This window comes from Ambystoma mexicanum, chromosome 5p (assembly GCF_040938575.1).
Source record: "Ambystoma mexicanum isolate Mex_15411 chromosome 5p, UKY_AmexF1_1, whole genome shotgun sequence".
NCBI classification, from domain to species: Eukaryota; Metazoa; Chordata; class Amphibia; order Caudata; family Ambystomatidae; genus Ambystoma; species Ambystoma mexicanum.
This window is the reverse complement of record NC_090930.1, coordinates 1,050,813,641-1,050,830,435: the sequence shown is the minus strand read 5'-3', so window position 1 is coordinate 1,050,830,435 and position 16,795 is coordinate 1,050,813,641. Positions and strand designations below refer to the sequence as shown.

At 46.5% G+C, this 16,795-nt stretch overlaps 1 protein-coding gene across 2 annotated transcripts in view; it reads left to right on the top strand.

Moving 5' to 3' along the window:
* Nucleotides 1–16,795, top strand: part of RANBP9 (RAN binding protein 9) — a 1,122,649-nt gene that overhangs the window by 299,234 nt on the left and 806,620 nt on the right. For both annotated transcript variants that reach the window (XM_069613547.1, XM_069613548.1), the window contains one exon: nucleotides 6,062–6,114. In XM_069613547.1, coding sequence (XP_069469648.1) covers nucleotides 6,062–6,114 — 53 coding nt within the window. The remainder of the gene's footprint in view (nucleotides 1–6,061; nucleotides 6,115–16,795) is intronic.

Here is a 16,795-nt window from a genome sequence, read left to right as displayed (position 1 = left end):
AAGGTCAACACACAGTCTTAGTTTCCCATTTGCTTTAGCTACTAATACAATGGGCGATAACCATTCAGTGGCCGCAACCGGCTCAATAACACCCTTGTTGACCAAATTTTTCAGTTCTCCTTTGAGTTGATCTCTCACTTTCAATGGCACTTGCCGCACCTTGTGTACCACGGGCTGTGCATTGCTTTTGAGCTTTATATGGTGTTCAAATTTCTTCAGCTTGCCTAATTTTTCCGAAAACACCTCTGGGAAATCTTTGGTCCATATAATCCTCTACTTCTGCTATAGTCACAGGATTGGGAGCACTGGCTTGAACTCTAACTCCTAAGTTCTTCTGCTCCTCCCATCCCAACAGCGAAGTACCTTTCCTTGCCACTAATACATTAGCTTGACAATTTCTTTCTTTAAACTGTATCATTGCTGGAAATTCCCCCAGAATGTCTATAGCCGACTCAGCATAACCACAAGCTCTGACACTGGTGGGTCGAATTATGTCTTCGCTTTTTCTTAAGACATTGACCAGGGTGTCTCGGGATATAATAGTCCAAGGCGAGCACGTGTCTACCTTCATTACTAGTTCACACCCATCAACAAGAAATGTGTGCACAGGGCCCTTCGTCTCCCCAGCTAAGGCTGATATCTCAAAAACATATTTGTTGGCTGATTCTCTCACTTCCACCACTTCCTGTATGTCATATCTCCTTTTGACATTTTCTTCTTTATCATCTTCTGCTCTGTGTTCCACATAATTGACAGAAGCGACTTTGCAGACATTAGCAAAATGTCCCTTTCCCCTGCATTTGAAGCATTCCCCAAACTTAGCAGGACACGATGGAAAATTTGCGCCGTGCCTGGAACTCCCACATCGAGGACAAGAACTTCTCATGTTCACGTTCCCTTTCTTCCCACTGAAAGAGTTGGGTTTCTTCCTTTGATCCAGAGTGCACACAGCTACTGATGGTGTGATTGGTTTGTCTATCCTGAGCTCCTTGACATACTGAGTGGTTTGCTCAATGCCCCTAGCCAGATCCACCGCTTCATCCAGGCTCATGTCCTTGGCAAGGAGTTTTTCTTGAACCCTGACATTGTTGGTGCATCTTATTAACTGGTCTCTTATTAATGAATCGCTCAACTGTCCAAATTCGCAGGAATAGCTCAGGGACCTCAAACATGCAATATAAGATTCTACAGGTTCCGACTTTTCTTGTGTTCTCTGGAAAAATTTGTGCCTCTCAAAACTGACATTTTTCTTTGGTTCAAAATGATCTCGCAGGCGACCCAGAGCCAATTCATACTCATCCATGTCGTCAGATCCTGACACTTGGTTTCCAGTAAGGCCATCAAAGATTCTTCGCCCTTCTACTCCTAAATTATGTATCAGTAGAGCTTTCTTGCGTGTGGGTGAGAATCTGTCCCCCCCCCCATGGCCACCAAATAGTTCTCAAAGGCATCCTTCCAATTATCCCACCTAACTGCAGGCCGGCCTGGTTCATTCAGAAAGGAGAGAGGGGGTGGGATGGACGCAGCCATGACAAAAGTAACTTGGTTATGACTTTGTTTTCCTCTAGAGTCCTCTTGATGTATTGCGGGCAGGAATATTACTAATGGCTTTAAAGTTACAGATCACTTGTGTATGTCTCCAGCCGTAATACCATATGGTGCTTCACATGCAAGAGTTCATTCAAATTGGTGATCCTGAAGCATTTTCACTGTAAAACACCATGAGTGGGCAGTGGTGCGGGTATTAATTAGTACACAGTGTGGGGAGCAGCAGTGCCTTCTCCCGCTCCTTTGCTATTAAAACTGGCTGATGTGTAACTGATGCTTAGAGCGCAGAGCCCCTCCTGATTTCACTTCCCTGATTCGCAACGCCCGTCCAGCCGATTCACGACTGTGCGCGTGGACAGATACAGTGCTCGCTCCTCACTCGCGAGTACGCTCTCCACTGGCGAGCTGTTTTCCGCTCGCGCGAGTTCGCGCGGACTGAGACGCGCCGCCTTCTTCTGCCTCACAGGCTCGCGCTCCACACGCGAGTCGCTTGCAGCTTGTGCGTACGCTCGCGCTCCACTGGCGAGCTGCTTCCAGTTCGTGCGCACGCTCGCGCTCCACTCAGCTCAAACAACGCTTGGGGGCTCGATGGTGCCTGCGCGCGCTCTCCTAAAAGGGGGGCAGGCACTTTTTCACACACAGGCTCCACACCATACGCCTGACCTGCTAGACTTGGGTCCGACGTCTCGTGGTTCTCGCAGCGGCGCTGACTTCTTCTGCCTGCTGTCACGGCCGCAGGGAACTATGGAACCACAGCAACAGGGAAAGCGCCGGGGCTGTCGTAGCGAGGGTTCAGAGGATCCTCGTCACCAATGTTAAGAATTGAGGTCCAGACGAATATATATAAACATTGATACTTTATTAAGTATCAGTCTGTGACAGCAGGCACTACTTCCAGCCCTGCACCAACTGAACTCAGAACCGAACATTCTACAAAACATAACACTCTCTGACTAGAATGCATTGCATCATAATAGCTTGGGTAGGTAATAAACAGGAACAAACGTATGGTATGAACACTTACATTTTCTGCATGTAAACTTTGAACAAATCACAACAAGTGATAACATCAGACATAAATATCCCAACACATGACTTTGTGCGATGCTGAAAAAAACATGATGGTGCCATTGCTGTAAGGGAAATAAAACTGCTATTGCCCGGCTCCAGTTTGAGCGATTTCCAGGCGTGAGCCCCATCTATCAGCTCACCAGCCCTGTGCCATTGCTGGGTGCCTCAGCACCTGTGTGCTTAGAAGGACCTCTATCTACATCGTACACGTCGAACCTGAACTGTGGGTTAAAAAAAACTCGAAACATACTGAATAATGAACTTATTCACTGGTATGAGGTCACCATGAAAGCATTTAGATTAAACAATTTTAAAAAAAAAACATTTTGAAATAATTGTATACTTGATACTGGTAGGAAGTAGCCACATGAATGTGTGCAAAGGGACGAGCATAACGAGGGCGCTCTAACAAACAAAAAGGAGATTGAGGAGGGGGAATCACTCCCTCGAGAAATTGTTTAATATTGTGGCTTAAAATGGTGCCTTTTTACAGCACGCCTTGTGTGACATATTGGGCAAAAAGCCATACAATTTGCAATTTTCTTTTTAGAGTAACGGATGAAAGAAAATCCAATAAATGCCATGTCAATCGAACATGGTAGCATTTTTTCAAGCATTTTCATGATGTCATTGTCCATAATGTAGGCCAGTTAAAGAAGACATGTGCATTCTGCCTTTGCCCAATAATGCTAGTATTTCCAATGTAAGAAGAATACCCATACTGGCTGTGCAATCGTATGCCAGTATTGCAACTTAAGAACACACACACGCACACGTTGGCTTTGCCCACAGTGGCAGTAATGCTGCTGTTTTTTTTTTTTTTTTTTTTTTTAAATACTGCGCCAGTCACAATCTTAAGTGGCTTAATAGTGTCATGGCTTGTCTAGAGGGTGGATTAGGTTCCCACCAGAAGCTTTCTGACCTTGGTCTGTGAGAGAATATAAAATGACAGTAGAGGAGGGCAAGAGGGAGAAAGGATCATTTCATATACAATGGTGCACATTTAAGAAAAGGAATGAGGGGCAGGGTTTGCGTTTGTGATAGTTTGCATGCATGTGGAGTTACTGAAGAACAATCAAAACCTAGTGCTGGCCAGGAGAGGACAAATGCTTTATGCTTCTGCAAACTATAGCATACACATGTAGGCAGTTTCTATAACTTACAGGTAAATACTGGAAGTAGTCAGTGAGTGGTTGCATGATGGGCTTGAGATGTGTACCAACATACCCTTAAAGCGTACAGGTTTGGTTGTCTGTTGGGATTTATGATAACATGACTAATCCAGAGAACTACATCTGGAATTGCCTAGCCTTCTGCATGATGACACCGAACCAAGAATGGACTCTGCCGAGACCGACAAATCGGGTGTATAGGCCGTTCCTCGGAGCGCAGTGGCCCCATACTAAGGAATGGGTGCAGGGGGGCGGAATAGTGAAATATTCTGATAATTTGTCTAAGAGTGCAGTCACTGGACAACTCAGGGTTCCTAAACAGTGGGCTGCGTGTTACATTAATGCACCAGACAAGGCTATGGCACTGTTGCTCCGTGTATACATTTAACTCGTTCATACACCCTCATACACAAAATGCACTAACAGTTTTTCACTCGTTTTTTTGTGATCTCTTGTTGAAGCGTGGTCCAGCATCATGTCCCTCAGCTTGACTCTGCACACGGCTAGGCCTGCATAGAAGCAGGGAGTAGTGAGGGAATCTGATTAACACTACTGCCGGTAAAATAGCTCAGCGGGTTCAGCGTGTGCTGCTCTGATCTGAGCAGTATCTGCAGGTCGCAGGTTCGTATCCCAGGAAGGCCAATTCAGCCTTTCATCTTTCTGTAAAGCGCGTTGGATTAAGGCGCTATATAAATGAACACATCATTAGCACTACTCTCCCTGTGTACCGCCTCCAGTGCAGCCCATAGGTAGATGTGAGCAGAGCTTTCAACTAGACGCCCTTTATGTCTTACCTAGGACTGTGCTGCTCTCTTGCTTGCTGCAGGAACCATCTTTGCAGGAACATCATCTTTGAAGGCACGCCTGTCTCTGCAGACGGCAAGCAAACATTCTGTCATTCACAGTGTTCCTGAAATGGAGACTGCATGACGGAATGAGTGAGTTGGTGCATGATGGAGAGGCTGCACCCCAATGCCAATTGTCCACCAGTTGTCACTGCTTGCAGGACTGGTATGTTGACCTGAAAAAAATCAGGGAATGTATGGAAAAAATAAGTAGTGTACTCTACACGCGGACAAAATATCAAACTTTTGGCGGGTTGATTGAGTTCACAGGGCTGGTTTCACCAAGATTAAGCTTTTTTCCCACGTCGATTAAAGGTACACCAAGCCATCCCCAACCTCTGGTCCACCATTGTTATGGAGAGAGGCTGGTGCCTGAACAGGGGTTTACATCACACACTGGTCGTGTGTTGGTTTTGTGGGCAGAGCATGTAGGCGCAGCAGTCTCTTAGACACACTCTAGATTGAGAAGGAGTCACCTATACACTACAAAATCACAGACGGAAGGCTGGACCTGGCGTGCAACTGAGATGAATTGAGGCCAAATAGTGGCACGTAATATGTACAAATGTGCTCTTTGATTGGCACAGCAGCCACCGGGGCCCTTTCTTTGGTGTTCTGTGTGCACTATTCCTTGCGTGCTAACTCTCAAGCATCCCTCTAAAACAATTTTTGTTGGATTACTGTAGTGTAGGTCCAGTTTCCCACTAAAACGTCTCACCAGTCTTTCTGATTATGGCAGCAATACAGGAGAGTTAGACGTGACAGGGGAGCATCAGTGTCGCTGTGTGTCACGCGAACTCTGCCGATTTTGGGGCCTCTCAGGCTGTGCTTCCTCCCCCAGGGTACTTATTTAAGTGGACCTTTTGGTTTTCTTTCTGGAGCTCGGCTTCAAGTGCGCCCGCCTCCCTGTCATAGCAGCCTACAACAACGTGGAACCGCGGAGACAGGCTGTTGGTAGAAACTCGCACTGCATCCATTCTGTCCCTTTCCTCCGTTAGACAGTATGAAAGTGTAAACTGCTGGTTGCCTGCCACATCAAGTAGATCTCGAAGTATAATCGTGGCTGCCACTTGGGCACAGAAGCCGAAACCAATGAACAACAACCGAAACACTCTTTCCAAGGGCATCCTTCATCGCTCAAAAAAGGTAGACGTTTTAGTAAAAAACAAAAATCTTTAGCTCTTGGCAACAGATCCATAGGGCAGCCTCTGCTTAGGAAGATACTCCGTACGTCGGCGTTATTTTAGTTTATTTCTGTACCATTCAATAAAGCTTGCTGAACCAGCCATTAGACTGGTGCTTTCTTACATTTTGTCTGAATTATGTGAAAACCATTTGTGTTTTTGTTTGCACAGTAGTGTGTTGAGCCCATTTTTTGTTCGTTACTTATGTTGAGCTTTTCTGTTTTTTTCCCCACTTTTGCAGTTACATGGGGATTGGACTTTCTGCTCAAGGGGTCAATATGAACAGACTTCCAGGTAAGGTTCAATTCTGCGTTTCCCATTGTATGTGTGCTTGTTTTAGAGACATAAAGATAACACGCTTGTCAAATGCTATAGGTCCTTGGGAACTGTTTCGGCTGTAGTGCACTTCGCCTCCTTTCTCCAAAGCCGTCCTTACCTATTTCAGAGAGCTGCAGAGGCGTAGGCAGGGTAGGGCCTGAGGGGCAAGGCCCACCCAAAATCTCTAAATGCCCACTCAGCAGCGCTGTGTGGGTATTTACAGATATTTTTGTCAGTGCAGTGGGCCCAACTACATTAGCATCAGGCCCCATATGCTAGATAATCCTGGCTACGCCTCTGGAGAGCTGCCCTACAGTACCATCCTCCTCTGCTGCACAGAACTCTTGGCTTACAATGCCAAAGCCATAATCGTGTTCAAAAGAATTACTGTGGCTTCTTAAAGGCATGTATTTATGACTTAAATGTACTTTATGAGATTACTTGGAATTAAAGCAGATGCACCATAACCGTTTGAAGTTGGACGTCGACCTGCCAATGCGCACGCCCTTCTTCAGAATAGTCTGAGCTCGGATACCACAGAGAGAGCAGCACTTGTTTCAGAGAGCTTTTGTGAAACGTGCTGTCTTTAAATCAAATCTGTTATCCTTCACGGACTCACGAGCTGGTCCTGGCCCGTATTTGCAGAGCCCGTTTTCTGTTTTAAAAAAGATTCAATATTAAGCTGTCCATAATGTACAAATGGGTTCCCCTCTGTGTGGCATTTGACTTAGTTGACCGGGGCCGTGAAAGGCATCCTACTTCTTTATACTAATACATCAATACAGGTGAGATTGGATGCTAGGGGCACAGTCACAAGGCAGATATCTACATATAGGGGCCTCAAACGCGTTTTAGCCCCTTGTTTATTTAATCTCCGTTTCAAATAGGCTGAACGTACTTCTAGAAGCTAAAACCAACACTCCTAAATTATACCAACTTGGTTGGCTTATGCGCAGGCAATTGTTATTTAATCGTACAGCAGTGAGCTTTCAGGCCAGTCTAAAAGCAGCAGATATATTATGCTGATAACGTTCTCAAAATCAGTACTTAGAAAAGTGATGAGATCCACCAATGTGAGAAAGATGTGTTTTATCTGGAAGCTCAAGGGTGTATACCTTTATGAGATGAAACACTGCTGTGGAAAAAAAAAAGAAATCGCAATAAACAATGTTAAAAGAAACCATGAAACAAATATTGAATTGTACTGATCCCCTTGCAAAATTGAAAATAAATCATGGCATGTAAGGCAACTTCTCATACATTCCTGCAATACAGTTTTTTTTAAAGATCTTTCCCTCCCTTTTGTATGGCTTGGAGATGTTTTATATTAATTTAGTATCGCTGGTGATTTTTAGAAGAGTACGCATGGAAAGGGTTCCGGAAGATACCACCCAGCTTTCCTGTTGCGTGGATACGCCTAGAATTTGGCCTTACCTCTTTGACCGTTATATTGATGTGGAAGATTTTATCTGCATATTGTAAAATTAGACCTGCCAAGGCCAATACTTTAAATTATGATTTGAAAATAGTTACATTAACTGGGATCGAAAATCAGACTGGATGAGAAGGTGCTAAAAGCAGCTCCTGGGTATCCAGTATTAATCTGTGACCAGGAGCTACCACTTGGGATTGAGGAGCTGACACAGAACGTTCTGCAAATCGAACTTCCACACAAGATGCAAACATCTTATTTTTTGATCCTTTATGCTTTAAATGTTGTATAGATCTGCCCTGATGTTTGTTTATAGACTGTCCAAAACTCAGAGTTAAATTCAAATAGGTGCGTTTGTGCAGCATCAGTTGGCCTCATTAGCCAAATGTAGTTCCTGGTCGATGTTGGTGTCAAGCGCACCAGGCTCTTCTTGGCTTCAAGCAGGAGCTAAATGGCTCCCATCTCCCCTCAATTTCGAACGCTGCATTAATCATGCATTTGCAACACTTAATAGGTTTATGTATTTCTCGGAAAAGATCTGTGACTTGGGAATACCTTTGGATCTAGCCGTTACTAATGTTCTTTTAAAGTAAATTGGGGGGACGGACTTGCAGAACAATAAAGTTAGTATTCATGAGGACCGATATATTTAAATGTGCTTGAAAAACAAGGGTCAATTGCCATTTACCTTTAGAAAGTTCAGTCAAAGCTGCATTACCTGCTTTTCCGACGTTACTAGCTGAATCTAATTCCAACCTTCTGCACCATGGGGCCCAAACGTAGAATTCCAAAAGCCTTACGTTTCTGTACATTTTGTGTTACACCTGAAAGGCATACATCTCTTTAAATATCTAAGTAAATGTACAGCCACCTATGCAATCCATAGGTAATATTTTTAGAGATTTGTACACCATTACAGGTGGTTTTCTACAGAAACATTTCTGTCAAGAATATTGTAGGGAATACAGGTTTTGCACTGGAGACCATGCTAGCATGATAGTCCAAAGAGAATGCAAGGCCAAGTCAGACCCCCAGGTCCCTAACTTTCTGTGACTGATCCTGATGTACCAAGAGCGCAGGGCCAGTTTTTGTCAGACCATTGATTGAGGACTAAGTTAACTTGTCATTAATCAAGGAATTTCATCGCAAACAAGGAGGGCAATTTGAACATAATAGACTTCTGTTTTCTGTATGTTGCATTTCAAGCGATTTAAAAGCATCCAATGACTGACTCGTTTCAAACGATCTTTAAATCGATCAGCCTGCGACTTTGCTGATGACCCAAATGGAAAACCAGCTGGTATCATAAGCATAGATACTCTGGTCTTCAATGCTTCATCTTTTAAGTGCACCAAAGGCGTCATATGGAGATTACAAAGTGAACCCTTACGGTCCTTTTAATTAAGGTAACACATCGTACGATGGACAGGATGCAGAATAACTCTTACATCAATAAGTCCTACTCAGGAAGTTGGCAAATTGTCTGTTTTATTTTCAATTATCTAAAACGGGGAGTTGCAGTGGACATCAACAGACATCACACAGCATGGTCTCAAAGTATTTAATAAAAAACAGTACTTTTGTAGCAAAAACTCATACGTGATGTCCTACTACGTGGCAAGCTAAAAAAAACATGCAGGCTTGTGATGGGGCTAAGGGGCGTATCTAAGTATACTTTCTATAAGGGATTGAACTGTGATTGGGTCTCTATAGTCAGGTGGGCAACTTATGCCCTCCCTAAGTGCAAGGCATTTTCAACAGTTATTAGAAACACAATACCTCATTGGCTCTCAAACTGTAAGGCCCTTCTTTATATGGCCCTCTACAATTGGTTGGCACGCTTGTACCCTTCTGGAACATTCGATACTCTTGCAGCACGTAAGCTGGTACCCCAGGTGCTGGTGGGTGGACTTGACCGTACCTCCCCACCCAATTAGCCCATCATCTCTCATGCCTTTTGCCATTCAGATTGTCTTTGAACTTGGCCTTGTAGTTGCCTTTCTTCTCTGGGAATGTAAGGGAGTGTAGGCATGTTCTCGTCAATGTTCAGGTCTACATGCCCACTTCTATTTCCACCCTGGACTCGCGAGACAGGAGACCATGAAGCGGCTCATTTTATAGCACTTAATTGTCTCGAATAAAGAAAATTGGCACTCATGGTGTTCTCTCTTTGCAACTTAATAAGGGATGCCTCGACGTCTCACATTCATTGTTCAAGGACTGATAACCAGTTTTGGCTGGCTTAGCTTTTGACTTCAGGCCAAACAGTCTTCCTTTGGTCCATCTTCCGGCCTCTGCTGCTTTCTTTGCTGTGACACAAACACAGCTATCAATCTTCCTTTCCCCACGGATTGAGCTTACTAAAATTGTGACATCGAATGTCCAGTTTCTACATACATGTATATTTTGGCAGCAGCGCCTGAAGTCTATTCGCTACGTATAGCCGGCCTTCATGATTTCTTAGTCTACTTGCGTTACGGCATCTGTACAGTTATAAAAACGACTTGCTTGTTTTGCAGTACTTCTCAGTTTACCCACAGTCCTTAATAAGGGATTGAACCCGGGTCTCTTTACATGAGACGCAGCAAGTTTATCGCTGTGCTGCGTCAACTGTGCTATTTAGTTGTGAGGGAGGTTAAAGCCTTTTCCTGCAGCTGATAAGTGTTTTTATCTCTCCATGCTGGCATCGGATATCGCTGCATGTTGCCGGGTTGGTCAGCTGCTCTTCTTTTCCACAGTGTGCAGTCAAGGTTGCTGCCATTCTCCCACTTTGCATCCTCAGGGGCACAGAACTACGTTATTTGTGTGAGTCGAGGAAAGGCCTTTCACCACAAAGCCCAGGCATGTAGGTCGAGCTCAGCTTTGGTATCATGCAGTTATATGCTAGCTATGCTATGCCAGGCCACAGGCGGGCCCATGATCTGTCCCTGCATATCTATCTTATTCCCAGAAACAGCTTTTTGCCGAGCATGCCTCATATGCCAATGTACTGCCTAATGCAGTTGCATATATCCTATATCTGGCAATTATATGCATACTTGGGTAAACTCCCCATATGCTCAGGATTAATAATCGTATGCCCAGCGTCATATGCATAGGCCAGCTTCATGTGCTCAGTGCAACCGTATATGCTCACTTACAATCTTCATATGCTCGGGAAGAATATTCTTATGTCAAACCTCATTCATCTAGACCTTGACCTCATGGGTCTACAGATTTATATGCTCAGGTACCATCATCCTATGTTTAGGCCAAGTTTAAGATTGTGTTTGCAGTGCAGCCTTATGTGACCTACTACTGTCTCATGGGTCCACCAACGCCCACAAATTAGCCCTCTCTGTGCACTGTCCCAGCAGCCCTTTGCCGTATGGCTTTCCTGCACTTCGAGTTAAGGGCCAGGAAAACCGAGCTGGGGCCTGCAGTAAAGTGGTGGGTAGGGGTGGTACCATTTGGGAAAATGAGTGGATCTCCTCACCCAACATCTATCTTGTCTCCCGTGGCTTGCATGCATGTGCGATTTCCTGGCTGAAGCCAAGAATCACTTGTATGACTTAATCCTGGGGTTGGGCAGGGTCGCCACCTTGCTGGTGAAGAGTTTCCATCAAGAATAATGCATCGCTCTCCCCTGGCATGCCTGTGACCAGTACTGCAAAAGCCATCTGGAAAAGAGTTCAAGGGACCTGCTCTGAAACCCGGTTTCGCGAGGATGGTGTGCCTTGTGCGGGTCTCCAAGTATTTGCTTTGCTCTGATTTGTGCAGGGAGATAAAGTTCTCACACTTTGTCTCACATATTGAGATTCTAGGGGAAGATCAGAAGGTGGGTGTTCTATCCGTTCTTCAACTCTTGGCCCCTCAAATAAGCTTCTGAAAGACCTTTGGATGGTATGTTATGTGATAACTCCTGTGGCGTCATCACTGAACCTCTGTCTAAAATCTCCTCCCATGTGGCCAGGGGAAGGGAGCCTCTTCCTGATCTTAACCCTGGGGGTGGCATCATGAGGGAGAATCACATGGGAAGAGATGGCTGTCAGGGGGAAGTGGTGACTCCCTTGGGAAAGATGCAGTATTCTTCTTATGAGGATCCTATAATTCCCAAATATCTAATGGCATGATGTCACTGCACAAGTCCCTCCCATGAGAAAACCCAAAGAATATTCTATGAAAAGCCACCTAAACAGACTAGGTATTGTACCTTGGGAAGTCAGGAATCAGATGTGACTTCTAATTGTCACGATTCTGTCTTGGGTAGAAAATTCCTAATTTCAAATGTCAAAGCACATATCAATCGCATATCATCTCCCAGCTTTGATAACTTTCAGTTCACAAATCCATCAAAAATACATAGCGCGGACAACATTGGCTGCGGGAAGCGAAGCTCTGCAAGCCAAGGGGCTTAATGAGAGGAGAAAGGGAAATTCCCAGAGCCTAAACGCTGCTGAACTGGGGGCGTAGGCGCCGGACAGAGTCAAGAAGACGCTGTGTGCTCCAGAGTGTGGGGGGGGCGATCTCGAGGAGGGCTAACCGAAGCGCAGCAGAGAGGAGATGGCACCGCGGACTGGCTGAGACCAACGGGCCTCCGTGGGCGGGAAGCGAAGGAGAGGTGGGGAAGTGCAACAGCCTTAAATTCGGTGCTGGGGGTTCCAAAAAGAGGAAAAAGAACAAATGCCAGATCGTGAACACTGCTGAAGTGCGAGTAGAGGCACCGGACGGTGTCAAGAAGACACAGTGCGCTCCGGAGCGGAGGGAGATCCCAAGGAGGGCTAGCAAGAGCTCAGCTGAGAAGAGCCGGTTCAACGGACTGGCCGTGACCGACGCTGGCGGGAAGCGAAGGAGAGGTGGGGGATGTGTGGCAGCCCTAAGTGCAGTGCTGGGGGCTCCAACACGCAACACCAACAACTAAAAAGGAGTGGCATAAGATGTGCCACACCTCAGAACAGACTCCTGAACTCCCGACTCGCAACAGGGAAGAGAGCAAGAGGAGAAAGCCACTGAGGGGTACTGGAGGAAACGGGGAGGTGCGAAAAGCCCCTGCCTCCCAGGCCATATAGAACGCGGCCGGCAAAAGGGGGAGGTGGCAGCATCCTCCACACAAGGGCCCCCCACTCGAGCAGGGTTGTGGGACAGTGCGCTAGTGGGACAGGGTTGCAAGACCCGAAGTAATCCCCCCTCCCTCCACCCCCCAAACCACCCCGCCTAAAAGAGCAATACAAAGCCCTGCCAGTGCACCCGGGTAAAGAGAGCCCGACTCCCCACCACATAGTGAGATTCAGCAGACGACCCCACTGGCCCATCGGACCAGCGCCACCTGTGCTGCAGACAGAAAGGGACCTAGCACCGCAGGGCCCGCTAGAAGCAGTGTGTCCCGCCTCAAAGGGCCACACAATGGAGCGTACATAACAGAAGGACCGGTAGGGGCACCGGGAGCGGGCAAGGTCCCAAAGCAGGAGACGGGAGAGCCAACGTAGAGGCCCACCCAGGGATCTGACTCGCACGGAACAGAACATGCAGGGCGCTGGCGGGAAGGATATATGCAAGTAACCAAGGAGGACTGAGGAGTCCCACCATCGAGCAGACCTTCTGATAACAACCAGCAGCAAAGGGGCAGGGATGGCCCGCCACATGGGACCCGCCCATAGTAGCAGCAGGTACACCAAGGACTGGGGGATAGCACACAGACCCGCGAACTAAGCGCCACCAGAGAGGAGGATCTGACGCCCCTCACGAGGAGCACCAGGGAGAGAAGCTCAGACTCTTCCCGAAGGGCAAAAAGACAATAGTCATCAGAGAAAGCCCCAGGGGGCATGCACAGGCCCACAGCAGAATACTCATGGTAGGACAAACAAAGCGGCAACATAGGCTCACAGGAAGGAGAGAGGAGGCCGACACACGGCCCACCCACAAGAGAGCTGGAAGCTCTGCAACAATTCAGAAGGGAGGAGGCCCATCAAACGAGGGACGCTCCCAACTTGGACCCAAAAATGGGCGACACATCTATAAAGGATCTGTTGGGGCGTTACTGCAGGACCCGTGTGAAGGACTGCTCGTTTGGAGTCTGGAAACAGAAGTTATTTGCGACCTTACTATACCATGGACATTATTATACTGCCCTGGTAGGGCACATCTTGAAACACTATACTGATTGCGAAACTATATTGAGGCTGCACTCTAGTTTTGTTCTGCTCACCATTATCTAGTTCTACTTTGTAGAGAACTTGCCTTGTTGGTCCATATCCATTTCCCAGGATTTCTATTCGGGGAAAACACGACCAGCTTCAGATTGAGATAACGGCAAAATTGTGGATTCAGCCTGTATAAGTTCTACAGTAGAATGTTCTATTGTCTTAGATATTTTCTATATATATTTCAATTATAAGTGGCAGCCTTTTTAATGGGAGTGCGCCGTCCTGAAGAAGATGGGCATTGACTGTGAAACAGCTTAGATGCTCCGCACCATCGAAACTACCTTTTTTTCCATCCATGCCAGACCTAGAACTATACATTAGGTCATGACAGTTTAGTAGTTGACGTACGGCACCCCTTTTAGCTTCAGAAGAAACCATTATTGTATTGATGATGCATTTGTGGTTCTTCTTGTACTGACATATGCTTCCGTAGCTACCGACCACCACTTGAATGATCCCCTTCATCCAGGCCAGGTGCTCAGACAACTCGGAATAATTATGCCAGTATTGATTGAATTGACAGTATTGTTTTTATACAAGCACTTTGTTTGATTATACACTTTAACTTTACAAACAATATGCTGATATTAGATATGAGCTCGAAATAAAGTTTAATATGTATGTTTTAAACTAATGATGAAATTCAAATAAAGTAACTTTATTTTCTATATAGGTTTTTTAATGTGTTTTGATCTGTGATCACGAACTTGTGGGCCCTTCCTTTCCCTGATTCTATGCTGGATCCCCCTATAATTTGTTATTTGATTCCGCTGACATGTTCTTCGTTGCTTCTATAAAGGAAGGCATAGCAGGGGTAATGGCAAAGATAAGAGCCATGCAACAAGACATCCAAACAACCATTGCAAAGAAAGCTGCAGAAAACGGAGGGGAAGCTGGAGAACCTCGAGCACAACCAGATCAATGTCGACCTGGTGGAGATGAAACTTAATGCCAGAATGACAGACATTAAGTTGAGGGAGGAAGAGTTCACCCTGAAGCTGGACAACCTGGAAAATACAGAACAGAGAACAAACATACGTATAGTCGGTCTGGAAGAAACAGACAGAGAAATGCCAACCCAGGTCGAGAAGAAAGTGCAGGACATTGTGAACCTCCTCTATCAAACGGAAGGAGGGGAAAAAGTGCAGATCAAAAGAGCCCTTCAGAGGGGAAAAAGCAGAAATCATCCCCTGGATGAAGCAGGTACAGGAAATAGACTATCAAGGGTCAAAGTGTTTCAGGACATGTCTGGCTTTACCCTGGGGCATAGGAGGGAATGCAGACTGCACACAACATGGCTCACGGACAAAGGAATTTGGTACAGGTGGGGGTACCCCTTTGCACTGCTGTTCGAAGTCCAAGAAGAAGAATATAGTTACCACAGCGGAGGAGGCAAAGCAAATCCTGCGGCACCTAGCAGAGAGCACACAAACAAGAGCCATAACAGGCCCGCAGGGGGCCCACTCTTCCAGGACAATGAAAGTCAAAGTAAGGCTCCAGAGATGAGTAGTAAAGCAGGAAGGAAATATGTGAAACTGAGCTCCCCGTCTGTCGAAGCTGCCCTGATCCAAAAGGGAAGACCGAGGTAGCTTCAAAGAAGGACTCGGGAGGTAAACTGGAAAGGCGAACGGAATGATTAGATGACCCCAGGCAGTGGTGAGTTCTTAAACTAGTGGCCTCAGTTGACAGAGGGTGTCTCAATACAGGGTACCACTGGTTGTGTACACGATTGTTGGTACATCATGTTAGTTCTGTTATTAGTTATCGGGGCGGGAGAGGGGATACAGCTGGGATCGAAACTAAGAGAAAGTGAAGGGCCTGGGAGATGCAGAGGGGGAAACGGAAGGACTACAGAACGGGGACATAAGCAAGAGGCGTTAGCCCGGGAATGGAGGGGAAAATAATGGAAACAAAAGGAAGGAGCCTCCTGAGCGTGGGATCGCTAAATGTTAAGGGGATGAACTCCCCACCAAAAGGTCCCTGGTGGTGCGAGAATTTGAGAGGGCAGCAGTGGTGGTTCTCTTCATTCAGGAGACCAGATTGAAAGCCGGGGAGGAAAGGCCATTGAGCGGGAAGTGGGTGGAGCAGACCTACAGGGCCTCGGCGAGTCATAAAAAAAGGAGGGGTAGGCCTGATATTACACCGGTGGGTCCGACTGCTAAACCCTGGGGTGCATTCACTGATGGGGGGAGCAAGCTCCTATTGGTTCAGGGGAGATGGGAGGGGACCTGGGTAACAATAGCCAGAGCGCATTCAACGAGGATGCCCTCTCCATATTGGCCAGGAGTAGAGGGGTAGTCTTAATAAGGGGAGACTTTAACACCTGGGCTGACATTCAAATGGACAGGCAGGGGGCAACCACTGGGAGAGGGGGAGACGATTTTTAAAAGAGCCTAGAAGTTAGGGGCTTACCAGACGTCTGGAGGGCCCTACACCTGGACCAGAAGGGATACACATTCCTATTGAGTGTGCACGCGATCTTCAACAGAATGGACTACCTGCTAATAGGTAGAGAGCATGAGTCGTGACTAAGAAATGGCACAGTCCGGCCGGTGGGCTGGTTGGACCATGACATGGTCACCATGGACCTCGAGATAGAGGGCATAAACTGAGGCAACACCAAGTGGCGCAGTAATGAATACCTTTGGCGAATCAAGCTCTTTGCCCAGGATCTCACCGCCGTGATAGAAGAATACTTCCAGAACAATGATAATGGGGAAGTTGGGAAGACAACACTCTGGGATGCAGGGAAAGCCACTTGGAGGGGGCCCTAATAAGGGAAGGAGCCAAGAAGAAACAGGAGCAAAGGTTGCAGGAAGAGAGACTGGGTAGGGAAATTAAGGAGCTGGAAGGTAGACTACATTCCCTGGGGAATTACAGAGAAAAGGACCTGAGAGCACTGAAGCAAAAGAGGGCTGAACTGAACTCGTTGGCAGTAGGGGACACATTACGGAAATTAAAATGCTTAAAGCAAAAATTCTATGAAAAGGGAGATGAGGCATATAGGATGTCGGCCACCAGGTTGAGGGCTCAGAGGGCAGAG